This window comes from Aspergillus tubingensis (genome assembly GCF_013340325.1).
Source record: "Aspergillus tubingensis WU-2223L DNA, scaffold_4, whole genome shotgun sequence".
Taxonomy (NCBI): Eukaryota; Fungi; Ascomycota; class Eurotiomycetes; order Eurotiales; family Aspergillaceae; genus Aspergillus; species Aspergillus tubingensis.
This window is the reverse complement of record NW_023336278.1, coordinates 1,615,124-1,636,849: the sequence shown is the minus strand read 5'-3', so window position 1 is coordinate 1,636,849 and position 21,726 is coordinate 1,615,124. Positions and strand designations below refer to the sequence as shown.

Sequence of the window (21,726 nt, the reverse complement as noted above, 5' to 3'; positions counted from 1 at the left end):
AGTAATATACAATCCCACCTCAACAACAACTTCCTACTTCCTACTACGTAGTAGTAAGAATTACTCCCCCTTCCTAACCGCCCAAAAATAATTCCCCCAACTCTCCGACCCCTTTACCAACTTCCACCCCAACCCCGGAAAATACACCACGCCTTCACACCTCCACCTGGCCCCCTCCAACGCCTCACTACCCCCCCTCACAGCCCTCCCATCCACCCCCCTCATCAACCCCTCCTGCACCCACCCCTCCAACTCCCCAGGATTAACAAACTTCTTCCACTCATGCGTCCCCTTCGGCACCACCCCAATCGGCCACGGCGCCTCCGCCACAACCTGATTAACCAACCACGACGGGAACGTCCTCGCGATCGTCGACCCAATCAGCCATCCGCCCGGCTTCACCATAGACAAACAATTAGACAGGAAACTCTGCGGTGTGATCGACCCGGGGATATTATCGATATGCTCGAGCACTTCGAAGAGAGTCACGATGTCGAATCTCCTCTCCTCGGGCTGTAATGTGGGGATGAACTCCTCCAACGACGCATTCACGTACTTGAACCGCCCGCTATCCAGGTGCGCTTGCACGGACGGGTCGAGACGCGCGTGGTCCCGTGCGATCTTGATTAGCGTGGGGCTGGGGTCCAGCGCTGTTATGCTGGCGGCGCGGGTGCGGGTTAGAGTACCACTAGTAGCTTCTGATGATGCAGAAGGTGAAGAGGCTGGGATGATTGTGCGTGCTAGTGACTCGGCGAAGATGCCCCCTCCGCAGCCGATGTCGAGATACCGCAGGTTGTTCCTGTTAAGGGTGTTGGTGGGGTCCATGGGTGAGGATGGCGTCGTGCTGCTTATTGGGGTCGATTCGGCGAGGCAGGAGGCGATGAAGTCGTGGCGGACGGGGTTCATGAGGTGGAGGACGCGTGAGGGGCCTTGGGGATCCCACCATGATGTGGCGAGGGAGGAGAAGTGGGATAGTTCGTTGGCGGAGACGGAGGAGTGGTGTCGTTTGGGGGTTGTGGTGGTGGTTGTGGGGGCGGTGGTGAGGGCGCGGAGGGTGCGGAGGAGGGTGGTGGTGGTGGTTGAGGTTGAGGTTGGGCGGAGCATTTTGGCGGTTGTATTTGGTGTGGTTGGATGTGAGTGTTTGTAGATTGTTTTTGTTCGGAGGTTTAAGGTGTGGTGGTGTATTTTGGGTGGTAGGGTGGACTGGCGGGTGGTGTTAGTTGGGATTGGTTGTAATTGCATGGAATATACTGGTGTATACCTAGGGGAATGTGTTGGACGCGCCGCGCATCGTCAATGGCAAGTCAATGGAGTTGAATTAGCTGCAGCGCTGGTCTGGCAGAATTGAAGCCGAAGTTGCGATATTATTGCGGATGCGGATGTTGTTCGGGGGAACAAACATGCCAAGGCTGGGTGTTTGTTTTGGTCTGTCTGTCTGCCAGGCAGGCTGGCAGGTACTGCTTACTCACATTTAGATTTGTTTGGTGGCTGTTTGCTGTTTGCTCGCAAGAATGATCGCATCAATATGATAGATCAACACTCTTAATCAGATAGATACAAGGTTTTATGTCTGGAATACATCCTCGGCTGCTTTCCGTGCATCGTGGCGTGCTGCATTGCCCATCCTCATATTGTCTATATCGCGCACAGCAAATTGAGGCGATCAGGCTACCAACTTCTACTGTTTGCCTGCTACGATGGCTTGCTTACTTACTTACCATAATACAATAACTGTACCTCCCACAAGGTACCAGTACAATATCCACCGCGTACAATACTGCTTGCTCCAAATGAGAGAGAAAAAAAGAACCCCCAGCGAAATAAAACAAAAAGAGAAATGTGGCACCTCAATATACACAGCACAGCAAAACTTATTGCTAATAGAATATTCTTTCACATTCTTTCTTCCTTTTTCCTTTTTTTCTCCCCGTCACGAACAAACAACAAACGGGGAATCCACAAATCTCCAAACACAGAATAAAACTCCGTCGGTGAACCATGATTCCAGCCAACTAACTGAACTAATTCATTTCCCCACTTAAGGGAGTTGTTCTACGTGTCTTCTGGAAGCATACTCTATCCATACTTACCTGTCGAGTTCTCGACGTTTTTACGGAGTCTACCTAATTTGTTAGTTGGTTAGTACGTGGTGTGGCTAGTCAGGGTTATGGGGCCGGCGGCCTGGGCCAATTTTCCTTTTCCTTTTCCTTTTCCTTTCTGTGCCGTACGTAGTCTAGTACAGTAAGTACTCCGTAGCTTGATGGGTTCTGATTTTCAATGGGGCTTTTTTGTTGCTCCAATTCAGAGGGAGGGATGGGATGAGATGGGACCCAGATGGTCGGTCATCTCATTTTCTTTCCCTCTTGTTTTGTCTTGTCTTGTCTCGTCTCTCTCTATCCCTTGTTCCTTGTTTCTCCTGGTTTCGGTATATGTCTCCCTAACTGCCGTGTGGAATTGATACCTAGCTAGCTGAATAATAAATGACAGTCCATGGGATAGTTAAATGGCATGGTACTTAGGTTCTTTCATTACGAAAGAGAAATGAATCATCAGCCGCCATTTTCCTTCTGTGTAGATACTCTCGACTTACCCGGTGCGGTTTAAGCTATATGTTAGTATAGTTTAAATATTAAGCACTACTCTGTTATTCCCCTTACCCTAACAGACTAGTCAGCTTAGTCTCGGGTCGGGACTCGTTTTCATGATGCCGGTGAAGATCATGATGAGCGTGCACTATCTGCGTAGAGTTAAGACTGAGTTTCTCTGTCTGTCTGTCTTGCTTTCTGGGCGGGATTGATTCTTGGGGTTGTCGATCAGGAAATGGAACCGGCTAGAGGAGAAGGGGAAGGAAGGGGGGAAGGTGGAAAATGGGGCATGGTGGTTGCCACTATGACTGCTATGGTATGGAGAAAAAACTCCTAGTTTGTATGGAGTAGCTCCATATTGGTGGTTAGTACTTCGTAGTAGTGTCGGGGAAAATAAGGATACGAAGAATGCGGTGATGGTGATGGTGATGCGGTGTAGTACACAGCAGTATGTGTGTGACTGACGGAGTAAAGTAATACGAGTTATATACCGTGCTGGGATGGATGTTTTAGTGCTAAGAAGGTGAAAGTGGTGGTGGTTGGTAATCGGATGCTCTCCGTAAGTACCAAGTTCTTCTTGTTCTGCCTTCTCTCTTCCCCTATCCGATGGAAGACGGAAGAAAAGGTCGGATTCGGCTGTGACCACAATGGTCGTACTGCAGCTGCAGCTCCTCAAACTACATAGTAAGTACACTAGTAGGGTAAAAGAGAAACAGTGGCGACAAAAAATAAAGACAATGGGATTCAAGAAACTTAACTTAAATCCTCCCCATGCATCTGCGCGTTGACCCCGAGGGCTGACGATGTGTGATTGTCCTGCATAGGCAAGCTTCCAGAAAAGAGGCAATCTGGCGCTAGAGCATCTGCTACTGCATCATCCGATGGCGATGCATCCATCCATCCATCCTTCGTCCCTCCTCAATCTGACGGACGGGCTTAGTCGAACCGTCTCTCAATTCATGCGGCGTGAACCAGACCACACCACCTGTGGAACTCTCCCCTATTCTGCTTTAGGCAACGTATCTCTCCCACCTAGGGCCCGTCCTCTCCGACAACTGAAACTCCAACGCGGCCACTCGCAATTAAGCCTAGCCCGTCGGTCCAATCGTATGTCCCGCATATGATGGTCCCTCCTCTTATTAAGTATTACTCAGTGAGATGATGCAGGCGGGCAGCTGGTTAGGACGTCATCATCGTCCGCTCTAGCCACACTTCTCCTCGGACCCCCGAGCGCCCCTGAATTTACGTGGGCCAAGTCAAGCCATTCCCAAGGCATAGTACTCCGTATTGTGTCTAAGAACGAGACACTACGGAGTACTACTCTATCTAATTCGCACTACCTAGTCCCCAAGGCCAACGTTCGGGAGAGAGCCTAGCCGTGGGGCCGAGGGAGAATCATTCAACACGGATCCGCGACCAACACGGACACCTGCAGGGATTCCGGGCAATGATGACGATGCCGATGGTCAGATAGGACGGAGCGCATAGCTGTCCTGTTCTTCGGGTCACCTAATCATTAGAAAATTCACACTGACCACCAAGAAAGTCAATTCCGGGGTTCGCTAAGTAGTCTGCAGCTATCATGTATCTTTTATTTTTCTTTGGGAATTGCTGTATTATTCTGTTGGCTGTCGGAGCGCCGGCTATGTCCAAGTCCGTTGTGCGTTGTCGTGGGATCTTCCACTCAGGGATGTGACACGAGCGCCAGGAGGGAGAGACAAGGGCCACCATCGGCCCAAGGTGGGTGACGCAGCCGCAATGGCACATGGGGGGGGGACAGAAGGGGAGAGAAGAGGGGAAAAAAGACGCTTTAGAAGCCTTCCATTGCCCTTCCGAGCTCTTTCTAGAAGGTCGCCGGAAGCCCGAAGTGGGCTTGGCAGCCATCATGACTGGTTCACACGAAGGATCCATACGATGTACGAGTCCGTTAGTGTGTGTAGCAGTGGGGTCAGTCTTCTGCAAGGGAGACCAACAAGGTCACAACCGAATAGGAAAAAGCAAGCAGGGGAAAAAAAAGAGAGTCGACAAGGGAAAAATACCAAGAGGGGTGGGAAAGGAAAGAAAGGAGGGAAGCCCTGACTGAAGCCCAGAGGCAGCACGGGTGGACTCTTCGTCGCAGCCTCCTCCGTCAGGTCCGTAGACTAGCAAGACTAGGCGACTAGTCGCAGGACTAGGGCATTTCTTGTAGGAACCGGGCGGGAAAAGACTCCACGGCCCATTACCGCCCTCCGTATCATCAAACCCTGCTTTTTTTTTTTGCGCTTCAGAATTAGCCCCTTCTTGGTTGGTGTGCCCTTTGCTCTCTACACATTCGCTGCACCAGTCAGCATGTGGTCCAACGTGACATGCAGATCGGTGAGTGGAATGGGGAAGGAAGCATCCGACAGGACGAGGAAGACCTGTCCCTGCAGCCGGATGGGAGGGAAGAGGAGACACAGGAGACAAGAGGAGAGAGGGGGGGCCTGCGTGGAGGGACGGGTTGAAGCACTATGTAATAGTGCGTTCAAAGCTCCTCTAGGAGGTCCTGGACCACGCCCGATTCCCCATCATTCGAACCTTTCTAGAAGGAAATTAGCTTTCCCACCGTTGTTCTTTCGGTAATCACAGGCCATGCTGAGACCCTCTTCCAAAAGGGGCAAATCACATCTTCCGTTGAACAGCCGAATCGCCTGGGGTTAGTCCGCGATGCCTCTTCGCGGCTGGTCAATCTGATTTTAGTCTTCTGTAGTAGGTGAAGTAGTTACTCTAGTACTCTAAAGCGAGATTAGCGATCGCTTCGCCCTGAAATTTCGTCCAAGGAAAGGCTGGCAACAAATAAGAGCCATTCATTTTTTTTATTCGCATTTGCATTTTCGGGTTTCGTCCCGAACAAGGCTTCCTGTTGGCGAGCTTGTGTAAAGAAGCTGAAGGATGTTCTTGCCCTGTCTGGGATTTTTGGGAGGGCGAAACTGGAGCAAAGCCACGCCATAGGGTGATGGTTGATGCCTGATCGGAGCCGGCGCTGGAGAGTTTTTCGCATTGTCGCACGATACTTTGAAGCATGCAGCCAGTCCGATCTGATCACCTGGTTTCCTATTTCCTCTCCTGCTTTCTTTTTTCTCATTTGTCTTTGTCCTTCTTTTGGTTTCGGCTTATCCTCCGTGCTCTTCCTTTTCCCCTCTCGATGGGCGCACCAGGGGCAGATAGAGGCCCCTTGAGAAAAGGGAAACTCCTGGGGTAGGTGCAGGAGTAGCTTCCGAACAGTGATGCAATATCCGTGGTCAGACTCCTGGGCCCAGTTACCAGCCACGATCGGGGACCTTGTTCCTCTCTTTTCTGCCTTGTACCAGTTTACGTTATATCACACACACACCCCTCCTCCTCACTCATTTAGCGCAGAATGTGTCCCGTGGGATGTTCTCTGGTTATCGCGTGTTCCTCCGAGTGGGCGGCTAAAAACCGTTGTTATCGGATGCGATTCCTTGTTCTTCTTCCATCACGTATCCTTCACAGCATGTCCCGAGGGAAGTGTGACGGGGAGGATGGAAGCAATGGAAGGTAATCGCCTGGCCCGCGGCACCAGAAAAAGAATAATATTGTCCTGATTCATTCAGATCGGCATCAACCCGCCGATACCCACCCAGCAGGAGCGATTCTCGCACGGCCAGGGAGAGACGGGGAAAGCCACGTTGTGGAGCCGAGCGCTGACGGTGACCTTCTGGTGCCGCCAGCTTCTTCGGGCGAGTTGAGTTCACTGGAGCCACTTGGGGCCTGTGGTGGAAACGTGCGAAGCTGTAGTGGTACTTAGAGTCGTGGTAGCCTCCGTGAACTAAAAGCGTAGTGCAGTTAGTCTAGTAGCAGGAAGTAGTAGTCAGTAGTAAGTAGGTAGTAAGTCTGGGACTGAACTAGTCAAGAAGAAGTCGTCAGTGAAATTATAATAATAAGATTAATATTATTATTTTAGTTATTTTAGTATTTTAGTATTTATTATTTTCGATTTTTTTTATTTCTGATTTTATTTTACCGCCACTACTGTTGGAAAAGGAAAAGGAAGGACCTCCAGCTATACTAATTATAATAACATTTAATTTTAACTTACCTGCCAGACCAAGTGGTGATGGTCGGAAGGAGAAGAGAGGAGCACATCCAATCCTCACTAATAAGACGAACGGGTGAGGCACGCACACCGTATGGAGACCTTGGATCACACTAGAAGGAGTAGAAGAAGTTATTTTAACTGGATCTATAAGAAAACGAGCAGCCACCTGCTGTTGGGCTGCTTTTCGCCCATTAATATTTACCTGCAGCCCCCGAATCCCCCCGGTTGATTGATTGATTGATTGATTGATTGCTGGACTGATTTGAGTATTTATGATTATTATTATTATTATTATTTTATCCTGATTTTATTTTACTCACTTACTCCTCTGACTCTACCTATTACTGTTCCTGTTTTACCGACCAAAAACAATCCCCATCCATCCATCAGCATCCAGAGATTATTCTTCCATTAATTATTCAGTGATTCTTTTTCCCCATCACTCACCTCTCTCTCACCTTACAAATTCCCTCCCCTTCATCTTATTTGATTTTTTCTTCTCTTCCGGTTTGTACCAAGAAAGAAGAAGCCAAAACTTACTTACCTCTTTATTTTTGTTTTTTATAATTCCTTTTTGACTTTTTTTTTTTTTTTTTAATTCCTCATCCTTTCTTGTCTACCTCCCTGTCAAACCTCCTTGCTTTTCCCTTTTATTTTTCCCACAGCACACACGCACAGAGACAGACAGACTTTCCCCGTCATCCTGCTGGGTGCATTTGCTTTTCCGCCTCTTGCATCGGTTCGCCACGGCCGTGTGGTTCTCGAGGAATTTCCCTCCCCTCTCACCTTACTATTGCTTCTCCCGTCAGAATAACCCCGAGAAGCTCCGTCGAACAGGCCTCGTCTTCTTCTTCCCCATTGCTGGCTGTTTTAACTCTTCGGAACCCCCCATTTTCTTTCCGTCGATCCCCTCCTTCCGCGCGCAACATAACAACAACACTTTGGGTCTTCCCAGACCGTGTCCATCTTGACCGCGTTTCACCTGAAAGCTGTCACTTCTTTCCTCGGTCTCTGTAAGTACCTCTTTCTTGGCTGCTTTGGCGCTTTCCACACCGCAGCTCTCCCCCCCGCGGCTGCTTGGTTTTCCTCCCCCCTCTCCTCCGATTTCCCCCCCCAGTCAATGATGACTGCCTTCCATCGCTGCATGTGGATGGATATGAGCGCCTGCAGGTCACGTCTCTGTGCGAACCAGCGTCTTATTTGTCGCATTTCCTGGTTTCTGAACCTGCGCGCAATGCCGTCCATTGAGCGGGCTCGGACTGGAGATTTTTCTCACCACCTGTTTTGGTGGGAAGAAAAAAAGGAATTTGAGACACTGGACAGGCCGCGCACAAGGCACCTTTCTCTCACTTGATTCTTTCAGGTTGCGCGCAGTTTACTAATCTTCTACTGTGCCTCCTTTAAGATCTCATCCATAAGACCACCATTCGAGTCCGATTAATTTACGTCCTGCCCGTTTACCCCTCCTCCGGAGACGCTGAGCTTTTCTCCTGGGATTTTCCGCTGAAACACTTCGACGGCGCGCACATTCACTTCCTGCGATCGCATACATACTCCAAGTGAATCCGGACTTTGTCGCAAATTCGCGTGCAAGCCGTAGCGACACTTCGGTGATTACAGTCTCGCGTGTTCCATCGACCGATCCGAGATTCGTCGAGTTTACACCGGTGATTTCAAGCCACTTCCCTTCGATTACTGCTGGATAAGTTTCGCTGCAGCTATCCGTGGAGGTCAGAACTAGGATCTTGGTCTTTGCTGGGTCGGTTCCGAATCTACTGTTACAAGACAACTGCGGAAGTTCCGATTCGTGAAGCGCCCGTTCTCTCAACACCTCGGATTCTGTTCCTAGAAGCCAAACCTGGCCAGTCAGTGTCTGGGCACCCGGCGAAACCAAGAACCTCATCCGCGCTGTCATTCGCTGCCCAGCCGTGAGTCTACTGCACAGTTTGGGTTGACAACTCGCCCTTGTCCTCACATTCTTGATTACGAGAAATCCGTGATCCCGGTCACCTTCGCCCACGTCACACCTTGTCAGGACAGACAGTCCTTGATCTACGGGTAGCGCAAAGCAAGGTGAGTTATACAGTTATTTATTTCCGTTTATCCCGGCAAATCATCTGTCCATGACGTCTGTTTGCTTTCGACCGTGTTCGGTCTGGAGTTGGTGGAGCAGTCGCGGTCTTTCTGCCAGCGTGTTGCCTGATTGTTGGGAGTGGTTACTCCCACATGCAAGCCACGGCCGCGCTGTTTGTCGGTATCACAATTGTTTTTCATTGCACTTTACCAGTGAAGCTAACTCGACACCTGCCTCAGCCACTCAACAGCCTTCGATCAGCGCCGTGGAGTCATTCTGCGGCTACGCGTCAGACGGGCTACCGTGAAATCCTTCGACCGTCCTTGACTACCGTCCCTCAGCTCTTCGCGGGGTCGGGTCATGGACATCACAACTATTTTGAATAGAAAAGGTTCTGCCGCCATGGTTGCCGCAGACGGACAATTTGATCATCAGCATTTGGTACCGAATCCTGGGCTCGACACGTCATCGCCTAAAATGAAGTCGGAACCTGGTGTCTCCGACGCTGGTGATCAAGCTGTCCTTGCATACCCCCCTCATGGTCCGCTCGGCCAGGTGCCGAACATGGCCCATGATATGCGCTATGCGCACCAGGCACACCCGGGGCCGGGGCTGCCCCTATTGCAGAATCCTTTTGTTCCTGGAGCCTATGCCGGTGGTGCTCAAATACCGAACGCCGGTGCCCCTCAAGGGAGGCCGGATCCTCCTCCCAAAACTTTCCACTGCGGTACTTGCGGTAAAGGATTCGCCCGCCGCAGTGACCTTGCAAGGCACGGTAAGCATTCTTCACGAACCCGTAGGGAAACAGTCAGCTAACTCGCATAGAACGTATTCACTCCGGTATCAGGCCTCATGCTTGTGACTGGCCCGGCTGTGGCAAACAATTCATCCAACGTTCAGCTCTGACAGTACACTCCCGAGTCCACACTGGAGAGAAGCCTCATATGTGTGAGAGATGTGGCAAGGTATGTACATGCTTTTTGGCTGGTTTTCGAGCAGGACTAACCGACTTGTAGCCTTTCAGTGATTCGTCCTCTTTGGCGCGACACCGCAGAATCCACTCTGGGAAGCGTCCCTACAAGTGCCCCTACGCGAACTGCCAGAAGACATTCACTCGCCGCACTACCTTGACACGCCACCAGAACCACCACACGGGCACAATCGAGGAAGCTGCTGCGGAAACCGAGGCCAATCTGAGGCAGAACAAGGAGAGAGCGAGAATGCCTGGTGACATGTTCTCCGACCACGGCTCTGTCCATTCCACTCCCTCTCCGGCACACCACCCTATTTCCCCAGCTGGCGACCTTCCCCCTTTGAATATGCCTCGCTCCGACTACTACATGCCGAACGGATCGATTCCGCCCCATGTTCGCGGCGGTTTCACGCAGGCCAGTCCCCGGGCTTCCCCGACCGCCACGTCCCCATCGTTGTCCAGTTATGGTAGCGCTCCGCACCCCCGTCCCTCGATGACTTCCCATCCGTCTGGATACGGTCCTCCGCAGCCTCTTGAGCCGCCCGCCAACAACGACCACCGGCCCAATAGCGTTAGCGGAAGCCCGCACATGACCAGCCTCGGTTGGCCTTCCCCTTCGCATGCCAGCATCCCGTCGCCTGGCTCGGCAACCGACTTCTATCCCGAAACTAGCGGGCCCGCGTATCCGAGCGCCATGCCCCCTCACATGTACTTCCCCAACTCGACCATTCGGCGGCCTACGAGCACTGAACCGGATGGCTATGATCTGAAGCACAAGATGGAGAGCGCCTGGTCGACTCCGGTCTAAATATGGGTAGTGGACTAAACTCTCCAGCAGACGGCAGGGCCGCTGATGGAGAGTTGCTATCCTACTACGCCATTGAGCATAACGTCTAGTATACTCTGAAGATGCTAGCCGGATATAAGTTATTTCCTTTGTTAATTTCTGTTTATTTCCTTTGTTATATCGTTCTGTTCCAGCATTGTTCATTCCTCGTGTTCTACATCATGGCATACATCTTTTGGATATTTGATATACCGTCATCTTTGCATTTCCCAGTGTGGGTCACCAGCGCTGGAAGGAGTCCGGGCTAGCTGATTTGTCGCGTGCGCAGGATCCGAGTTGTCCGCTCTGTTCCATTCTGTTATTCCTTTTGTGTCTAATGTGCGATACGACCACCAGGACGAAGCATAAAATATAGAGAGGTGGAAAAGGTGTCATGGCTCGGTCGGAATGGGATTTGGGAATTCGGGGTCTTGGTCTGGTTTATGCTTATTAGTCCATCATCATCATCATCTGTGCATATGTTCTATACCTATTCTTTTTTCCTCTTGTACCCCCCGCATCATCGTGTTCTATTCGTTGTTTCCTTATTTTCCTTTGTGTGATAATCCCTTAACGGCCTCTTATACTTTTTATTACCCAGGTGTAGATGAACCTGTTCCTTGTCATGTATGATAGACTTAACCTACTACTACTATAGTATACTACTTACACTACTAAATGTACATCGATCGATCGCTACTGAAGATGCACTCACTCAGTGCAGTAGACATTCCAGCAGAAGAACAAAAGAAAAAAAAAAAAAGAAAAAAAAAAAATTCCCTCGGAACCACCTTCCATTCTCTCACCTGATTGACACGAACTAAATAGCGTGACCTACTCATTCCTACCCAACATCCGAGCCCTCATCAACTAGACAGAGCTCAAGAGCTCATTTAACCTGAAACACCCACTAGCAAGGTTCTTCCCGGTTGATGACGTACCTCCCTCCCTAAGTAGCTGCCCTCGTCTCGGCTCCGGCTATGAGCTCATAGATGCCTTAGGCACCATGGTATATGTTATTCATTTCTGGCCTTAGGCACCAAGTGAGATATGTAGATGGAGATATTTCTGCCTGAGGTTGTGATAGGATAGTGCCACGCAGCACCGCTTATTTTTCTTAATAGAATCTCGATGAGTTTTTGGGGAGAATGTTTTGGTATTGTGGTTGGTAGTTAGTTGGTTGGGTGATTGATTGATTAGAGTGAGTGTAATAGGTACAGTGAATGAAGGGGATATATCCAGTCTCTTTTAGCTAATTTGACTTTAATTGAATAACTGAAGGGATAATATCGCTTGAAAGTAGAAGTAGGGAATGAGTATGTGGATTGCGTATGCTTACGAGTTGCCGTATGGATGGTGTGATCCGGCCTGCTATTGTGAATGTAATTGTAATGTGTGGTGAGAAAGTGTGATTGAGGATTAAGTATGTAGGGTATGGTATATTCAATACGGCAAGCCGGTGGTATTCAATGCTCCCATGCCTGCTGGAACTCCGGGAACAGCAGGTGCTGGGCATGAGCATACGGGTGCGGGTGAAGTATGTCCGAGGGCTCGGGAGAGGATGGTAGTGATTGTTGAGGATGCGCCGTTCTCGCGGGCGGAGAGGAGGCCGAAACGGAGGAAGACTTCGAAGGTGGTGACGAGGATGGAGATGATGATGAGGACGATGATGATCCAGGTTTGATCTGTGTATGTTAGCTTGTGTGTTGAATGTCATGATAGGGAATTGCATACGCGAGGTTCTGTTGTCGGCGATCGAATCAGAGAGGATTTCAGCCAGGTCAAGGAAGACACGGCAGCGTTCGTTGAGGACTTGGATTCGGGGCTTGATCTCGAGGTATTCGCGAACGGCAATGTAGAGTGGGTAGAGAGTAGGCTCGCTTTCCCAGAAGAAGTTGGGGACGTCAAGCATATTGGATGCTGTAGAAATTAGAAAATTATCCAGCTTATAGTTCGAGTGTGTCACTTACAAAGGTTCACTTCAACACGACTTTTGAACAGACTGCCCAGGATCCGGAATACTTCGTCTCGCTTCATTCCTAGGTTGCCGGTCATGGCAAGTCGGCGAGGGACGTCCTTGGCCTCGGCCATCTGGCGAGCCATGACTTCCTCAAAGAAGCAGAGCTTGGTGCTCTGAGCGATGCCATGACTGATAGCCAGCTTGATCATGTGGTCGCCACTGCGCAGAGTGATCATGTCGTTGTAGACACGCGGACGTTTGATTTCAGTCGAATATTCGAAATGGAACTCCTCCGTTTCAAAGTCCTCTTCTTGCAATGGCATGGTAGCCAGTGGGATAGGTGATCCCGTTGCGGACGACGTCGCGAACGCCAAATCAGCCAGCAGATCCTTCTCTTGCTTCTCGGTAAAATTCCAAAACACGACAACTCCGTAGCTGAAGACAAACATCTCCGCCACATTATATGATAGTCTTGACGACGCCGCTGAGCCGGCAGTCGGACCCGGCTGGCTTTGGCCCGTACCTTGACCAAACTGTTCCCTCGAGCCAGAACCAGCATGATCCTCTTCACCAGCTTGATGCGATTCATGCGGGTGCGGACCATGCTCATGACGCCCCCCAAACACCGAATGCTCCTCCGCCTCCGGCATATAATCCTCATGATGATCTCGCAGCTCATTCCGCTCAATCTCCTCATCAAGCAGCGATTTCCCACCCGGCTTCTTCAGCACAGGACTACTCCTCAGCCTATACCCTTCATGCCCAGGCAACAACGGCAAATGATACGCCGTATACAAACAATCATCATAGAGCTTCGTCTTACCGCCATGCCTCTCCTTCACAAACGACGCCAACGAGCTCATCTTATAAGCCTGCGCCGTACAATACGCCGTCACTCTGGCCAACTTCTCCGCGCGCCGCGCCTTCGGCAACCTCTCCGCATAGCTCTTGGCCTTCTCCGGAGCGACCTTCCTCCTCTTCATCAACTCCTCCTCCGCCAACAACGGCGCGATCTCATTATCGACGCCAAAATCCCCATCGAGCTTCTTCTGCGCCAATAACGTCTGCCTCACCGAATCCGGGTCGAGATTCTTATCCTTCGCGATCTTCTGCACGAACTCCTCGTCCACCATCTCCTCATCTTCCTCTTCTTCCCCTTCCTCTTCCTCGCGCAATTCGTCCCCAGCCTCCGGCAGAAGCACCAGCTTCTCACTGACTTTTGTTGTACGAGGGGGCAGTCGCGGCTGCGCTGCAAGTCGCTTCATGGACGCTGCTGTGCTGACAGCACTGCTTCCTCCGGTGGAGGAGCCCGCTCCGCCAGCACCGATTAAGCCGCCCGCGGCGGAAGCGAGACGGGAGCGCGGCCGCGCCCGAACGCCGCCTTGGGGTGGATGGCGCTGCTGCATGGAGGGGACGTCGGAGGTGTATTGGAGGACATTGTCGACTGTGATGAAACGGGTTGCGGGGGAGCGGCGACGACGGGGTTGAGTGGTTTGTTGGTCTCGGGAGTCGGTCACCTGGATGATGATGGGCGTGGTTAGTTTAATTTTTGGTATAGATTGCGCCGGAGTGAGAGGGGCAAGCAGGGGGGTTAATGGATGCTCACCAGGACATGAGGACTCCTTTGGCTTGGGCCACGCCCTCTGGCAGGGGTCATGGCTGATATACTGCTTTTTCTTTAGGTTGATAAGTTTGTAGCGGTGATAGTATGGACGGCAATTGATAAGCGACAGACAGCAAGGGTCGAATCGGACGGATTAACGTCACCAAGCTGTGTCTGGCTTATCCGGTCGGTCGGGGAAAGATCTAGATTGGGATTCGCCGTTTGTGGTCACCCACACGGTGGGGTTGAGAGTGATGGGCGGGGTTGTGTTATGTTAGTCGCATCACAGGATCATTGAACTGGGTATGGAGGCCATGGGATTAGGATGGAAAGAGAGCATGATGGAGGGAGAAAGATTCAAGGTCAATTGAGTATCCAAGCTCTGCTCTGGTCGCTGTCCACCGCCCTGCAAATGGGCCCGGCCGTAAACCCGATTGGGATTGACCCGATTGGGCATGGCGGGAACAGTTGACCATATATAGAGTGGACGGGAGCTTTGTAGGACACGAAGTGTATGAATTGAAACAGGTGGATAGATTATAGTAGATAGTCAAGAGTAGATAGAACACAAGGGTATCTGGGTCTTATATTTACATTCTGCAAATGCCTGTAATCTATACACCAGTAGTCAAGTGTCTATCATGAACACTCAACTATACTGACAGCGAGCTCATCTATTAAAGATAACAGAAATTGAATACACTAGAATCCATTCAGTTGGTTCTGTTATAGTAATACAAGCCTAGTAATAACTAACATGAATAAAAAATAAAGCTGAAAGAAAGTCCTCCCTATCCTCACATATAATACTCACCCACCAATCCCCTTCCAACCACAACCCAAATATATACCTCCAAACACAGCCAAACAAATCACCCTTCAAAACCACCACAAACCACAAATAACCCTGCAAACTAACCATCACAATTATCCATCACAACAAATGTAAAACAAAACCAACACCTCAAGCAACATAAGAATGTGTACGAGAATGACATCATCCAACCTACCCCAACTCATTCGCCCGTAAAATACCCCACGTACCGATACATACCAATACATACATACATACCCGCCTCCGTAAGGTATCCAAGTATAGTACAGTAGTAGCACGTAGCGTATCCCTACCTATTCGGGACCAATCGGCCACTCCAGCCACGTGCCGATAGTGGGGTGGTGAGTAACTTATTTGGTACTTGAGGAGAAGGTGGAGGGATGGGAAGGAAGGAAGGGGGAGGGAGGGGAGTTTCTTTCCCCGTCCTTTCCATCCATCCATCTTTCTCTCACCACCCTCCGATTCATACTCCGATCCTGATATGGTTTAGTAGTAGTGATCTGTCATATGTAACTATACACGGTAAGTGTTTCCCTGGCAGGTACTAAGTAGTAACAGTATCTTGTGTCGGTGATTGATGGGTGGGTGATGATGATCCGGGGTATAATAAATATTCCTCTTACTCATTGGTTCATGTTACTTGCTTCGTGCGTGTGGATGATTTTCATGTGTGACCGGACTGGATGATTGACTGATTGACATGCTGATCATGTGTAATATCGATCAATGCTATAGGTGTTATTCGACTACTTGAGAACTGCATTATATGGATAGTGAATAGAAGAGTGTTTAGAATACCATACAATGTAAGCCACTCTGCCAGAGTAAAGTAATGTACGAAGTAGGGAGATGACTCTCTTTGTTTGGTTTCGGGTGTATGGCGGGGTATTATCGACCAGATTGGGCTGGAATCTGAACCCGAGGACCTAATCGGGCAAGGAAACATGAGTGAAAAAGAGGCAGCAGCCACATGAGGGGCACGACGGACGGACGGTTCGTGTTGCAGGGCACTTTTTGCGGAGTATCGGAACGGACTGGAAGAATGAGGGAAAAAAAAGAGTGCGGGAATCGCCTCCGTCGGGCCATGATTCCTAGTCTACTTCTTACTACTAACCTGTTATTGCAGTTGAACTAGCTTTTGCTTACTGTAGGAACGGAGGCGACAGGAATGAAGATGGTGTATGAATCTTGTCTTTCATTGGTCTCTAGTTTCATGTCCGTCTCCCGGTATCGAAGACTCCTTGCAGCGTCCTTGCTTCTTGCCCTCCATGACAGTCCGGCCTCTAATATGTACCCATTCCCATTACATGCATGCTCTTTGCCAGCGTGATAAGATGCAATAATATGCCAATCAACAAAGGAAATGATAAGGAAATTAACCAGATAGAAAAGGAAAAAAAAATATCAAGCATCAACAACATCCACCTGGCCCCATAAAACGCCTCGAAGCACTTTTTCTGTTATCCGGCTTCGTCATGCTAAACAAAACAGACACAATGGTAGTCGAAAAGGAGCAACATCGTGGAATAATAACAGGAACCCCGTTCTGTCAATGTCCGGGACCAGACACCATAATAAACAAGGGTCGAGAAATAGATAAGGAATAAATTCATGCAAATGCCATGTTCTGTCGTTAGAGCCCACCTCGGAGCTGCTGATGTTCGGCCCATATCTCCTCCTTCATCCGCCGCAGACTAGTGTGCTGCCTCTGGAGCTTCTCCAAGTCGGCTCGCGACGGATTTTGCTGAGAGGCCAGTGCGTCATGTAAGGCGTGGTACTTGGCGTAGAACCGCTTGAACTTCTTGGACTTGTCGTGCAACTCCTGGATGGTAATTTCGCGGCGGAGGGGCGGCGAGGCGCTTCCAGTACTGCCACTGGACGTGCTCACGGCTCGCCGCCGTTTGTGTTCCAGATCCCCCGCAATACGTCCGGGAACTTGAGCTAGCGCTGCAGGCCGCTCAAGTTCCGCCTTGCGCTTCAGGGGATTGGTCACGGTAGCTGGTCTGGATACACCGTTGGTCTTGACCACTTTTCTCACAGTGGGCGCGCTCGCAACAGGCCTGGGCTTGTTGACCTGGGTTATGAGGGGCGATGATGACGAGGAACTTGAAGAATTGTTTTGGCTTGAAGAACGACTGCGATTTTGAATATCAGAGGCGTTGGTGGGGGGCGAGGACCCGAGGGGCGACGGTTTTTGAGGGGACTTCTGAGGGGACTTTTGCGCAGGAGGTCGCGAGGAAGGAGGCCTCTTTGCTGCCATAGGCCGATGTGACGCTTGGTCGATCGGCTCCGATTTAGGTGTAGCTTCTGGTTGCTCCACCTTCGGGGTAGGCGCATGAGAGGGTTCCCTGGGTGGGCTGGGCTTCTGCAGTTTAGTCTGCGGCTTAGGTTCAGCCTTTGCCTTTGCAGGCTGTGGCTTCTCAGTTGACGATGCATCTGGCAGGTCGGTGTCGTCCTCATCCGAGTCATGAACGAATTCCGCCGACTTGAACTTGCCCTCCGGTTGTTTCGCGGTCGTCTTCCGCTCCGCCTTCTTGGTGACGCGTCCCGTCAAGGTACTGTTACCCGCAACCTTGCTCTTTGCGGCAGTCCGTTTCGCACCGGTATCCTTGTCGCCGGGCCGTTTCTTCTGCGCGACCGTCCCAGATCTGGGAGCTGACGTCGGCTCACCCGTCCTTGGTGTTAGACCATTCCCACTAGCCTTGTCGGTCTCCTGACCCGTAGTGTAACCGTCCTTGCTATTGTCATCAGATGTTTGTACTTGTATCCGAGGTGTCGCAGCTTTCTTGATGGGGCCCGTCCGCAAGTCCAGGCGCGATAAGCACTTGCCCTTTCCGCGTTCTTCCTTGGGAAGAAGCATCTGCCAGAGCTTGTCGGACCGGGAAATTCGCAGGCGATCGAATGCAGAGATGGCATTCTCAATTGCCTCCTGCCGATCTTCCTGGGAGGGATAGGGAAATTTCCACACATCAAGCTCCCGATAGGTCTTATCTTTGAGATCGAACTTCTCCGGATTGATTCGGTTTTCGATGCCGTATTTCCGAGCCAGAGTCTCGCAGTCTTCGAGGGACGCGCGGGTTTGTCGCGCGAGGAACTTGGCGGAAACTGCCCGGACGGCGAGAAGGTGAATGAAGGGGACTTTGAGAGCTTCAAGACGAATGCGATCTTTGTTTTGAGAAAGCGGAGCGGAGGTAGGTGTAAGCGGAGGTATAGATGCAGGTGATCGAGCAACTCCCAGAGCCGGGCTCGAGGAAACGGAGCGATTGGCATTAAGCAGTCGATCCTTTTCCAGCTCCACCTTGCTTGCCGGAGCACGACCCAGACGAGCAGTCTGTTTTCCAGTGCCATGTCTGTCGCCTGCCCGCAAAGCTCTCACTTCATCAATGTTTGTGATTATAGCGGTCTTCTTCGACTCTTTTCCTCTTTCAAAGGCATTCAGGCTTTGCTCCAAATCGGCCAATGCCTTATCGGCACTCGCGGTATCCTCCTTCGCCTTCTGGACCTCCAAGCTATGGCTCAAAACCCCGCTGAAATATAGGTTTTCCTTGTCCGTAGAGCTGCCGCTATATAGCTCTGATCGACACGTCTCGGGGAGGGGATGGAATTGTTGAGATTTGGAGCCGTAGTAAAGAGTCGCATGTTTCCCCAGACGAACTCGAGCAGTCTGATCGTTCCGGAGGCTCTGGATCAGCTCATCAAGAGTATCCTGAGCTAGATTCAGCCGCATAATCTGAACGGGCTTGGTGGTAGCATCATTGCCGTGGTTGTCTCGGCAGAGAGACAACCCGGACTCGGGGACCTCGAGAGCCGGCATGAGGTAGGTTGCAGAGGGACAATGTAGAGAAACCCGGAGAGTTCGAGGTAGAGGGAGGGAGGAAGAGGGCGAGAAACGTCCGAGTCGATCGGAGACGAGGAATTGGGAGGAGGGAAGGATTCGAGATTCGAAATACAGACGGTTGGCAGCGTGGAAGCTGCAGGTCAGCGGCCGAATGCACGGAAAGGCGTGTTAAGACAATACGCCATAAGATCAAGCAACGGCACTCAGGAAAGTGAGGGAGAGGAAGTCTGCATAAGAGGAAGCAAACGAAGAGTGAAAGCCAACAAGACCCATGGCAAGAAGGGTGGTCTTGAAGGTGTCGGAGAGTGAAGAGGAAGAGTGAGGGTGAATGGGTGTGTGGGAGGAAGAGAAAGAAAGAGAGAGGGAGAGGAAGAAGGAAGAGGGGAGGGTGAGGGGAAGAGAAAGAGAGGGAAGGGGAAGGGGAAGGATGAGATGAGATGATGCCAAAGGAACGGGGGGATGCGAGTGTAAGGCGGCCTTGGAGCGGAGAGTGCCAGTCGGGACAAGACCAAGAGGCGTGAGTATTGAGGTATTGAGTGGGGAGGAGCGGTATGGTATCGTTCAGGGTACCTTGCTCGTTTTGGTTCCAGAGTCCTGTAAAGTAGGGTGTCAAAAAAGGTTAACTCACTAACCCAAATGACCCGAAATTTATTATTATAATAATAATCATGAGAATAATAATAATAATAATAATAATAATAATAATAATAATAATAATAATAATAATAATAATAATAAGGGAACAACCCGACCCTCTAAGCCAGAAAGAAAAAATAAAAACAAAAAAAATGCCAAAGATTATTATTTTCACAATCATTTCTTTGAGGACGCTATCACACCCTGGGTTAGTTAGGCAGGCACTAGCTCAGCCAAAACACCAGCAGAATCCCAATCCTGGCCCTCCATCATACGGATCACTAATTAAATTTACCACTTATGTTAACCTGCAGACTCTCCCAAATACCTCCTGCGACAACATCCTCACGGCTGCTAAACTAACCTCCCCATCCTCCTCCCGAGCCTTTTTCTTTTTTTCGCTCTTTTTCTGTTTTCCCCTTTCCACTGCGGTACCTGCCTGCTGCCGTAATAGCCTCTCTGCCTCCGCGGAGAGAGCGGAGTTGGCCACCGCCGCCGGCACCGCTATTTTTACCGTAATAAAAGAATATGCACCTGGAACTCGACAAGGAATAGGGAAAAAAGGACAAAAAAGACTACGTTTGATAGGCTGCAAGAACAGCAGTTTTAAAGGCGGGGAGGGGGGTTCAAAAAAGAAAAATAGAATAAACAACAAGGCGGGCAGGAAATGTGGCAAAGCCGAATGCAAGGTGTGTAGTAAGCCCGAGGCTAACAGCATCTAAGTAGTTATCTACCATGGGGTAGAATAGTAGTAGGTAGGTAGCGGGTGCCCTGTTCTTTGACGACCTGGCATCGTAGTTACCATAACTTTGGCCTGAACTGCCGGAAGAATAATCAAAGAAGATACACGAATAATATTAGGAAAGGGAACAGAGAAAGAAAGATAGTACGGCCACTAGTCTGGCAGACGGCCGACAGTATGGAGTCCAACTCTACTTCTCAAAGACCAGGTGTCGGTGCTAAAGACTTTCTAAGGGAGGTAGTCTGATCCTTGACGGGGTCCTCAAGTGGATGGCATGGGATGGAAATGGAGCGGGTTTGCGTATTACGCAGACTTACCGGGGGGTGTTGTTGAGGTGAGGTGTGGTGTATGGTGTATGTATCTCAATTACAAACTCCCCGGGGGCGTTTGATGGATGAAAGGCGGTTTCTTCTGGAACAATTGATCCCTACCAGCGATCGATCCGAGGGAAGCCCGGGATGCATTCAAAGTGACAAGGGGAAGACTCTACTATCTATTTAATTCGACTATAGTCCTAAATATATTTTTCCCTACATACCCTGGTGTTTCTTTTTTGAATGTCTCAAGTATAATGGAATGACAGCGGGTTTCACTTTATAATAGATTTCTTATACGAACCCTTTTGGCTTGTCTCGCATTCGTGCCTGTGAAAGGCAGCAAAAAGGTCCAAGGCTAACTAGGTCATGGATGAATGAAATGATGCCTGGGTTTGGGTCCGATTACGGGCCCGGTAATTTTTACCCGGAGGTGTGTGTGTGTCGTAATTCTTCTGTTCAGGTTGTACGACAGACTGACTCCATTCTAGGTGGTGGTGGTGGTGGTGGTACAAAACGGGAACTACTTGTTCGACCACCCTTTACTGTAGCTCACTAGTCAGTTAGTGAGTGAGTTAGCTGGGAGTCTAGCTACTTTCTTACGCCATGGCCATGCCTCTGCCACCCAGTGTCCCCACCACCCACTGATGACAAGAATGGGTCACATCGGCCATTGATCCATCTGGAACCACTCCTATCGTCTCCTGCTGCCTGCCTTGATCGGGTCGTTTTCTCCTGGCTAACTCACTAGCCAAATAACACTGGAGGGTGAGCCTCATCATTGGGGGTGGTTGCTGCAGCAGCAACAGTAGCCAACATTTCAAAAGGCCATGGATAATTATTTTAATCCTTGTTTTTAGACAATATGATTCGGCACCGAATATAGAATAAATCAAAGACGAGAAAGGACGTCAGTCAGAAAGTGTCCCAAAGTTTAAAATCGAGTCGCACTATTTTCTGAAGAGTCGCGGCCGGTAATTTAATTAACTTAACAATACCTTGTTGGCTGGCTGCTGACTGAAAGGGAAGCAGATTCCTAAGCAGGTTTAATACACGTTCGGCAGTGAATGGACAGTAAGGTGGTACTGGAATTTTAGAAGAATTGAATGAATCAATCAAAAGATAGAGCAAGAGATGTATGGTCGGGCAGATGACCAATACTAGACTTTAAAACTGGAAAAGAGTGTCAGTCTACTGATCTACTTACTGAATGGAAGAGATGCTATGAGATCAGATATCACAGAGGAAAAGAGAGTGTGTGC

At 50.1% G+C, this 21,726-nt stretch overlaps 4 protein-coding genes across 4 annotated transcripts; 1 reads left to right on the top strand and 3 right to left on the bottom strand.

The window, feature by feature from the left end:
• Positions 1–60: 60 nt before the first annotated feature.
• AtWU_03080 (3-demethylubiquinone-9 3-methyltransferase) lies at positions 61–1,104 on the bottom strand (the record flags this gene model as incomplete). The annotated part of the gene is made up of 1 exon (XM_035498193.1): positions 61–1,104. One exon carries the CDS (start codon positions 1,102–1,104, stop codon positions 61–63), a length of 1,044 nt encoding a protein of 347 aa, XP_035354086.1.
• Positions 1,105–9,139: 8,035 nt separating this feature from the next.
• AtWU_03079 (putative C2H2 finger domain protein) lies at positions 9,140–10,518 on the top strand (the record flags this gene model as incomplete). Its single annotated transcript, XM_035498192.1, has 3 exons — positions 9,140–9,512; positions 9,563–9,702; positions 9,754–10,518. 3 exons carry the CDS (start codon positions 9,140–9,142, stop codon positions 10,516–10,518), a joined length of 1,278 nt encoding a protein of 425 aa, XP_035354085.1.
• Positions 10,519–11,979: 1,461 nt separating this feature from the next.
• Positions 11,980–14,153, bottom strand: AtWU_03078 (RMD1 family protein; the record flags this gene model as incomplete). Its single annotated transcript, XM_035498191.1, has 4 exons — positions 11,980–12,221; positions 12,271–12,456; positions 12,507–14,013; positions 14,103–14,153. 4 exons carry the CDS (start codon positions 14,151–14,153, stop codon positions 11,980–11,982), a joined length of 1,986 nt encoding a protein of 661 aa, XP_035354084.1.
• Positions 14,154–16,567: 2,414 nt separating this feature from the next.
• AtWU_03077 (uncharacterized protein) lies at positions 16,568–18,748 on the bottom strand (the record flags this gene model as incomplete). Its single annotated transcript, XM_035498190.1, has 1 exon — positions 16,568–18,748. One exon carries the CDS (start codon positions 18,746–18,748, stop codon positions 16,568–16,570), a length of 2,181 nt encoding a protein of 726 aa, XP_035354083.1.
• Between the last annotated feature and the right edge of the window lie 2,978 nt (positions 18,749–21,726).